Consider the following 10,237-nt stretch of genomic DNA (forward strand, 5'->3'; position numbering starts at 1 on the left):
GGAGTTTCAGCTTTAGCATCATTCCTTCCAAAGAAATCCCAGGGCTGATCTCCTTCAGAATGGACTGGTTGGATCTCCTTGCAGTCCAAGGGACTCTCAAGAGTCTTCTCCAACACCACAGTTCAAAAGCATCAATTCTTCGGCGCTCAGCCTTCTTCACAGTCCAACTCTCACATCCATACATGACCACAGGAAAAACCATAGCCTTGACTAGACGGACCTTTATTGGCAAAGTAATGTCTCTGCTTTTTAACATGCTATCTAGGTTGGTCATCACTTTCCTTCCAAGGAGTAAGTGTCTTTTAATTTCATGACTGCAGTCACCATCTGCAGTGATTTTGGAGCCCAGAAAAATAAAGTCTGACACTATTTCCACTGTTTCCCCATCTATTTCCCATGAAGTGGTGGGACCGGATGCCATATCCAATAGTAAGTCAGCTTCAACTTACAAATATTTGAGACTTTGTTGCATCTGAATGGGATTTCATCAACTCTGTGAAACTGGTTATCTTTGTTATCCTGCATTGGTTTCAAGATCTAATAACTAATATATGAATAACTAACTAATATAATATAACATGATTGTCCACTGGTTTCTGTGCTCTTCCCAGCTCAGGCTCTCCAAAAGGGCAGGATAAACTTATCATCTGGGGTTGGAGGCAAATCATGTCATGAACTTTATTCACTAAATGGGCAGTACACAATAAAAAGTATCAGATTTTCTTTCAGTCAAGTTTCTATGCAAAAATAAACTGACTTAAAACTTGCTTTTAAAGTCAGTCTAGTAGAACAATATCCTATTGTATGAGATTGTTTTTTGGCCTGTACTTGTTATGTTTTAGCATTGGCTTTAAAGTTTTTAATCATTAGAATTTGTCTAGAAAATTTCTACTCTTAAACATTACAACCATTAAGGCAGAGTTGGGGATGAATGTGCATATAATAATAAAAATGATTCCTGGTAGTGAGAAGATTTGGAAAGGCTGATCTACTGCAACCTCTTAACAGATAAAGAAAATAAGAATTTTAGAGGATTGAACTAATTGGTAATAACTAATAAAGAACACATACTAAGAAGTCTTATCCATCTGCTAAACCTTTTTGCTAAGTCAGTGCCTTTTGTGATATCTCATATAGCCAAAGAAATTATGTTGATGGACAGGTAAGGATTCAAATCAGATATCAATGAGTTACTAGAGAGGAACTAGGTATGGGATACTCTGACTTCTAATAGATGTGTAAAGGAAATGCAGAAAGAGACTACTGTGGATAAGTAGCACAAACCATGTGCAATTAACTACCAGTAGGTAAATGAATGTTCAGATATCCAGAATCAAAGTCAAGTAAATTATTGTCAGAAAGATAATCTTGACATGAGAACCAAAATCTTTAAAGTTGGAATTTCTAGGATGCCAAAGTAATGATAGTTACTAAAGGTTTGGTAATTCCAGGCATTGCACTTGGTCAATAAAATTGAAGCTTCATAACCACCCTATGAAATGTATGATGTTACTTTCTGCATTTAGGAAGGTTAATAAATGCAGACTTAGATTAAGCAATTTGCTCTAATTGCACAGCCAGCAAGTGGGGAGACAGAGGCTTGTACTTTCATGTCAGGTTCCCTGCTTGTTTTACAACTTTTATTATAATAATAGTTCAAACTGGGAATTTTAAATATTCATTGATTAATCAGTAGTAATTCAATGTGAACCTAATCCACTGAAATATATATGATATCCCATATGCTGAGCCCTTCATGTAATCTGGATTATATCTGGTATAACAGTTAGGAAACACAAAGGTCACACAGTTAGAAAATACTATGGTCTTCTATTCTGCTCTCTTTTTAAATTTATCTAATTGGAGACTAATTACTTTACAATATTGTGGTGTTTTTTGCCTATTGACATGAATCAGCCATGGGTGTACCTGTGTTCCCCACCCTGAACCCCCTCCTACCTCCCTCCCCATCTCATCCCTCTGGGTTGTCCCAGTGCACCAGCCCTGAGCACCCTGTTTCATGCATCAAACTTGGACAGCTGATCTTTCTGACATATGGTAACATACACGTTTCAATACTATTCTCTCAAGTCATCCCAACCTTGCCTTCTCCCAAGAGCTCAAAAGTCTGTTCTTTATATCTGTCTCTTTTGCTGTCTCGTGTATAGAGTCTTTCTAAAGACCCTAATGTCTAAAGACATTACCATCTTTCTAAATTATATATATATATGCATTAATATACTATATTGGTGTTTTTCTTTCTGACTTACTTCACTCTGTATAATAGGCTCTGATTTCATCCACCTCATTAGAACTGATTCAAATGTGTTCTTTTTAATAGCTGAGTAATACTCCATTATGTATATGTACCACGACTTTCTTATCCATTCGTCTGCCCATGGACATCTAGGTTGCTTCCATGTCCTAGCTATTGTAAACAGGGCTGATATAACATTGCTCTTTTCTAAGCACATATAAAAGAGAAGCATAAGAAATTATTTTACCCTGTTTATAGCATGGCTTAGGGAATAGTTTTATTCAAAGGCAGCCTAAAAAAAGAGAGCAAACAATGGGAAAATCCTTCAACACAGGAAAAAACGTTAAGTACAATCCCAAACTATCACGTAATACGTTAATGTGATGTGTTCTTCACTTCCATGTTTGTTTTCCTGAGTGTGTGTTTCTGCCTTGAAATTCATTCCTCAAAAACCTTTGAGCATTCCCAATCACCAACAAAGTGAATAGTACCAAGTCTAACTTCCTAGACATGGGATTCAAGGTTCTTCATAACGTGGGTTCAGCGTCTAACTCCAGATTTATCATCTGCTATTATCATTCTACAAAGGGTTACTTCCTGATGATCAAGAACAGTAATCATCTCTATAAAGACCCTGCAAATTTTCCACCTACAGCTGATGTATTCCTTGTCTGTATTGATTTGAAACTAGAGAGGCTTACCTGAATTTACCATTCCTTGTGTTATGTTAGTCATATGGCTACATGAATTAACTGGTTCGATTGTAAATCTCAAAACAAAGAACATGGCTTCTTTTATTTCCTCTACAGACCATTCTTTTGTAGAAATTATACAGCTAAATGGTAGCAAAGTGTAAACAACTTTGAAATATAGGTAACGTTTAATCAAACTACAAAGTTTAATGCACCTATCAGTTAATAATAAATTTTTCTTGATGAACAAATCCTGAAACTCTTTTAAACCGCCCCCCCCCCCAAGCATGGTTTTCCTTCTAAGTAATATGCATTTTGGAATGGTTTGTATTAAAATTTATTCTGATAAAAACAAATATTATAGAGAAAAATCACTCAAAGTACATTTTAGTTCAATTTATTCCATTAAAAGCCAATGTCTCTAATTATACAGATATTTAGTTCACGTCTATATGGGACCTAGAGTCATCTAATTATAGTTAAATGAATGAACAACAGACTGAATAACCAATTGATCAATTCAATTAGGTCATTAAGAAAACTGAAATCAGAGTTCCAGTATAGAGGCCAGTTATTTTAGTCAACCTAGTGCCCAAAGCAGATTTATAATTCAGCAATTCAATCTACTGTTTGGCACTCAGACATGATGAAATCTGAATGAAACGAACTTGACAATCATTATGGCTGCTTCAATCTCTCCTGTGTTCACCATCACAGACAATGAGACATGTTAAGCCATTTCAACTCTTCCTTAGTGTTTTGTTATAAATATTTCCAAAAAAAAAATTCTTGAACAAAACTCACTGTTTAAAATGTACAATTCCTCTTAATTTTATTTTTGTCTTAAAACATTAATCATCAGATTAAATGAGTTACTTTTTCTCTCTTTAAATGAAAGAAATAATTACTCATTGAACCATGATAATATACAATGTTACGGGAAATTTTCTTTTTAAACTCTGTAATCTGATTTGAGCCACAGTAACGCCAATACCTTGCCCCTAATATCAGGGAAAGTGCTGCTACCTAGCTTCAACTGAGAATGATGCCATGCTGCTGCTGCTGCTGAGTCGCTTCAGTCGTGTCCGACTCTGTGTGACCCCATAGACGGAAGCCCACCAGGCTTCCCGTCCCTGGGATTCTCCAGGCAAGAACACTGGAGTGGGTTGCCATTTCCTTCTCCAATGCATGAAGTGAAAAGTGAAAGTGAAGTCGCTCAGTCGTGTCCGACTCTTAGCGACCCCATAGACAACAGCCTACCAGGCTCCTCTGCCCATGGGATTTTCCAGGCAAGAGTACTGGAGTGAGTTGCCATTGCCTTCTCCGAATGATGCCATACCCTCCTCTTAAGTTACATCCGGTAAGTCTCCGAGACCTGTCATTAATATCCCCCTGTCCAGCTGCCCTTCTCAACCCCTTCTGATATCATTTTAGGAGCAGTTTTGATCAATTCTCTCCAGAATTAATGCTGCACATTCTACCACATCCTTCTTCCTGCGGTTTATCACCCTTATCTCCAGCTTTTCCACCAACACTTCCTGTGCCTCACAGCCCAGTTAAACCGAATGAAGGCAGTTCCTCATAGAAAAGCTTCTCTCTCTCCTCTCGGTTTTGCTGATCCTCCTGGGGTAATCTTCTCTTTGCCTACCTACTGCTTTTTCTTCAAGACTGGCACACTGGTGTTTCTTCTATAACTCAATGGTACTCTATTTCTTCTTCCAAAACACTGTCTACTTGCTTTGTCTGATTCTCCCACTAGATGATACTTTTTGGGGCATTATCTTTCAACTTTGTATCCCTAGTGACCTGTGTGATGGCAAGTACATAAGATTCACTCACAAGTTTATTGAACAAAGTATTTGTGTAGTGAATAAACTTCAACTGCTTGCTGAAACACAGTATTTCAAGACAATTCATTAATTCTTAAAATATGAATTTTATGAATCTTAGTTACTTGGTGATATTAAATACCTGATACATAGAAGTGACAACCAGAAATGTATTCTAATAAATTGGAATAAGAATATCAAATTATATGCTTTGTAGAAATGGATAACTCTCCATACACATCATAAAATGAAAATACTCTGAGTTGTGGTAAAAAACCAAGTGTTGAATCAAGCTGCAAAACTTCAAATTAGCATTTATATTTAAAACTAAATCATAAATAGATGTATTCATTCATCAACATAATATTTAAATGACTGTTGAAAAATTTATTTTTTAAAGAGTGGTAACAATACAGGTTACATTAATGCTTCTATGTCATGTTACTAATACAATGGGCTTCTATTTTAACTGAGTTTATGTTACCCTATTAAATGTGCATTCGTATAGAGAATGGACAATATATCTATGCAATTATGACTTCCTCAAATTGGAACTTCTAGAAAGTAGAAAGGAGAAGGCAATGGCACCCCACTCCAGTACTCTTGCCTGGAAAATCCCATAGATGGAGGAGCCTAGTAGGCTGCAGTCCATGGGGTCGCAAAGAGTCAGACACGACTGAGCGACTTCACTTTCACTTTTCACTTTCATGCATTGGAGAAGGAAATGGCAACCCACTCCAGTGTTCTTGCCTGGAGAATCCCAGGGACGGGGGAGCCTGGTGGGCTGCCGTCTATGGGGTCACACAGAGTCGGACACGACTGAAGTGACTACTTAGCAGCAGAAAGTAGAAATTGATTCAGAAAGCATTGGCATCATTTTAAAAATGAGAAAAACCACAATGGCAACTAAAAGAAGCTGAAATTGAGCTTCATCCTTTTATTCATTCTCTCACTGAATTTTGTACTTGCAATAGATGTGACCTCTAAACCAACTTGCAATCTTGGGGATAAATGGGACAAATGTGGCCCTTCAACAGATTCTTTATGGGATCAATACTATAGAAGACAGGCTTAATCAAGTATGCTAATAGCATGGGTCTGTTTGGTACCTCAGCTCATAACTCCTTTGTGGAATTTTTATTTGAATTCATAAAACTTGCAGAAACATACTCATTAGATGTAATAATTTTTAAAAATAATAGTTCTTATCCAGGTAAGAAATATCTGTACACTTCCAAAGTACACTTATGTATTCTTGACTTTAGCTGGATAACAATATGAAATTTGGTTTTAAATAAATCCCCATGGATTACAATGCAAATGTATTTCACAAGGTGAACAAATAAATGTAAATGGCAATTTGATGATTATGTCTCTGTCTTTCAAAAGTTTCCATTTCAGATTTAATATTTAATTAGTCCAACTTTATCCCTTAATGCCACTAGAAAACAGACTTTTTGGTCATATTAAGATAATCAAACATATTCTTGCCAATTTTCCACGTGGCTTACCTGGGTTTCTCATCTGATTGACCGAGATACATTATTTAGGCTATGTGAACATAAATATTTAAAATTTTTGTGTATCTAATGGCTGCCTAAATAAATGCATGCTCGTGCTGGGAATAAACACTACATTTGCATCTGTCGCTGCCCAGAGAATGGAAGGACACAGTATCACTGATGGTTATTGACACAATTAATCAGTATCCCTGTGACAAAGAGTCCACAAAAGAGTTAGAAGAGATTTTAGAGACATCCTTACTAAAGTCTTGGAAACTTTCAATCGAATTACCAGTTTGCATTTAGAATGACATATGGATGTTACCCTCTACTTAGCTAAGTGACTTGTAATAATTACACCCAGGATGTTGAGACAGAGCCAAAGTCAGTGCTTTGACAGTGAGTCTGTCACAATTACTTAAGTGTTGCTTTTTTTGTGAGTCTCACAAATGAGTCTAAGCAAATCCTAGAAATAAAATTAAATGAGAAAGTAGATATTACTGGGCTGGCCAGAAAGTTCATTTGGGATGTTACAAAATATCCAAACAAACTTTTTGGCCAACCCAATACACAGCCCTAAGAAGGTAGCAGCTATTGGACAGGATCTTAGAAAATGTCCATTCCAATCATCGATTATTTAGGAGAGAAAAATGAGGCCAGAGTCCTAAGGATTTTGCGGGGAAGAGAGGAGATAAGAGATGGAGAGAAACAGCTTTCTTTATCATATCAATCACACTGGATTGTAGCTACTTCTATGTCCAGAACTCAAAAAATCCAGGCTCTGTGTCAGTCTTAGTCATTTCTGGATCCTTAGTATTTAGTGCAATGCTTCTCAGAAATGAGTGTATATATGGATGAGCACATGAATGTTCAGTATTACCTTGGGGAAGGCTCTTAACCTTGCTAAACCTCACCTTCATCCTCTGCAAACAGGGATAAAGGTAACTACTTCTTAGACTATTATCAAAGGAAAGTTTAAAAAAAATAATAGTGTTCAGCAATGGACTTTGCACAAAGCAGCACTTGTTAAGTATTAATGGAATGAGTGAGTGAATGAAATCAATCATAACGAAAATACCCATTTTTCTGGAAAGTTCTACCACAAGACATGGAAAGGTAAGAAAAGCTTTTGGCATATCCTTTTCTAATGGTTCAGTTAGAAAAGGGGGAAAATATAAAACTAAACCCAATAAACAATACAGAACTTAAAAACAACTTCCAAATACATGTTCAAGGAAAAATTATTCAAACTACTCTAGACAATATAATTCTGAAGAGAATAAAGAACACTGCAATACCTGATAAGATTCTGACTTCTGCTTCATTTCCTGTTCTTGAGCTGGCTGGATTCCGGGCTAAGCATCGATAGATCCCAATGTCCCCCGGTTGAAGTCGACTGATCTGCAAGGCTCCAGAGGGCAAGACCACCACTCGGGAGTCGCCAGGGATGGGAGTCAGGTCTTGCTGGTTTTTCTGCCAGTGTATTGTTGGCATCGGCTCCCCAATGACTTCACACTTGAGTAACACCGTGTCACCCATGAAAGCCGTGATAGATTCTGTCTGGGAGAGGAACCTCAGGGGTCCTAGGAGAAACATGAAGAATGAAGAATAAATCTTTCAGATGAGTCACAATCATCCCCAAATAAGATAATCATACCTGTATTCTTGATAGAAAACCAAGAGAAAAGTACTTTGGTCACATAATGCACAGAGTTGACTCACTGGAAAAGACCCTGATCCTGGGAAAGATGGAGGGCAGGAGGAAAAGGTGTAACAGAGGATGAGATGGTTGGATGGCATCACCGACTCAATGGACATGAGTTTAAGAAAACTGGGAGTTGGTGATGGACAGGGAAGCGTGGCGTGCTGCAGTCCACAGGGTTGCAAAGAGTTGGACACGACTGAGTGACTGAACAACAAAAGCAGTTTCAAGAAAGATGGGCCATATTAACCATCAATTTTAGTAACAGAGAACAGTCTTTCACAGATTGACTGCTTAAGATAAATAATCATCAGAATTTATCAGTTATGCTGTGGCAGAATGAAAAAATGTTTATGTAGGAATTAGACTTTTTTTTTTTATTTCTAGCCTGTCTGGGCCACCTATTCCATGTGAGTCTTCCAGTAACTTGTTTCATTTCTTTGGGCTATAAAATGGGATAACAATAAATTCAGCTCATACAAGTACTGTGATGTTCATTTGAAAGAACATGTAAAAAGATACATAGATAATTAAGCAAAGGTAGGGAAAAAAGAAAAGAGAAAAAATAAATAAAAACTGACCACTACTGAGGATAAAGCATGGTGAGAGAAGCCTCCTCCACCATGCTGTTGTATATAAAAAGGTAGAAGATATTTGGAGCCTACCATCTTGAACCTCCTTCTGTGAATAGATGGATTATTTGTGACCCTAATGCTTTGGCCACGAAAGCATTTCTTTACGATTGCAAACATATCTGAATGACTTTTGTCACCACTGATGGATCCTGGCAATTTTACTTTCTAGAGTTAATTCAAATCAACAATTTTAATTTCTTGATTTATCTTCTATTCATCATAGTTATATTCTACTTTTTAAAAAATTTTTACTGGGGTTGGTTTCATTGTATGTGCATTTCACAATAAGATTTGATTCACTCATCAGTTTGGGTTTCCTGTCAAGTTTTTCTGCTCATATTTATCTTACTGTAATTTTTATTTTATAGATTTATTTTAACTAGGCCAAAATTTCCTAGGTCTTGGTTTAAATTTTCTAAGGAAACTTTCTACCAATGTTTAGTCAATAACAAATTCTAATGTGTTCAGTGTGAAATACCGTTAATTTTATTTGGGGGTATATTAATTCTTGGGGTCACAAAGAGTAGGACACGACTGAGCAACTGATCTGATCTGATCTGATATTAATTCTTACAAACCTAACTCTCCAGGTAATCTGATAAAAGTTTTGCTGGGGTGAAAAGTGCGAAGGCAAAACAGCCTAAGTTAAAACATCATAATTTAACGTGGGAGACAATCAGGAATGCTGTGGAGAAGTCTCATATTCTAGGTTAAGGTAATATTTCATGTCCCTTTCAGAGATTATTCTTTTGAGCCACAAGATAGCTGAATTCATGAAAAAGGAAATCACATCAATATTATATTCAGAATAGATAAAGGTTGCCAAAGATGGTATGCCACTTTTTATAGTCACACTCCTAAACAGACCTACAGACCTGGAGATGTGACATTATGGTTCAGCAAGAACAATTCATTCTAGACCACACAGAAACAGTAACTTTGATGCACATGTTAATTTATCAATTAAAATTTATCCTACACATAGGTACTAAAATTACTCATCTGGAGTCTGTATCTGTGGAGCTATGAGTTTGTCTCAGCAGTGCAGATGTTTCTACAGTGGGAGCCAACCATATGCTTAATTTTCTCCTTACTTAGCTAACTGGAACTAATCTCTAACTATGCTGGATCCACTACTGAATGAAGACCAAAAGAAATCAGTTAACTTGTGCCCTGCCTCATTGTTCCAAGTCCAGTTTCCAAGCCGTTTGTAGTGTAGAATCTCGGGCACATTCAAAAGAAGGCAGCTTAATCTACTACTGATTAGCTTCAATATGGATTTAAAGCATGCAGCTGAACAGAGAATGGTTTATATATACTACATTAAGCAAAATCTGCAATGACATGTGGCCAGATGTCATGACGGTTACATGGGTCAAGATATTTTTCAAACGTATTCTTTTTAATGGCTGAGTAATACTCCATTGTGTATATGTACCACAGCTTTCTTATCCATTCATCTGCTGATGGACATCTAGGTTGCTTCCATGTCCTGGCTATTATAAACAGTGCTGCAATGAACATTGGGGTACACGTGTCTCTTTCCCTTCTGGTTTCCTCAGTGTGTATGCCCAGCAGTGGGATTGCTGGATCATAAGGCAGTTCTATTTCCAGTTTTTT

At 36.9% G+C, this 10,237-nt stretch overlaps 1 protein-coding gene across 1 annotated transcript in view; it reads right to left on the reverse strand.

Annotated features, from left to right (window-relative positions):
- The window catches only part of DCC (DCC netrin 1 receptor), an 838,683-nt gene that overhangs the window by 705,904 nt on the left and 122,542 nt on the right, over positions 1 to 10,237 (reverse strand). Inside the window, exon 2 of the mRNA XM_010854834.1 lies at positions 7,579 to 7,863. Within this exon, the coding sequence (XP_010853136.1) occupies positions 7,579 to 7,863 (285 nt within the window). The remainder of the gene's footprint in view (positions 1 to 7,578; positions 7,864 to 10,237) is intronic.

Source organism: Bison bison, unplaced genomic scaffold, assembly GCF_000754665.1.
Source record: "Bison bison bison isolate TAMUID 2011002044 unplaced genomic scaffold, Bison_UMD1.0 scf7180017864349, whole genome shotgun sequence".
Lineage (NCBI taxonomy): Eukaryota > Metazoa > Chordata > Mammalia > Artiodactyla > Bovidae > Bison > Bison bison.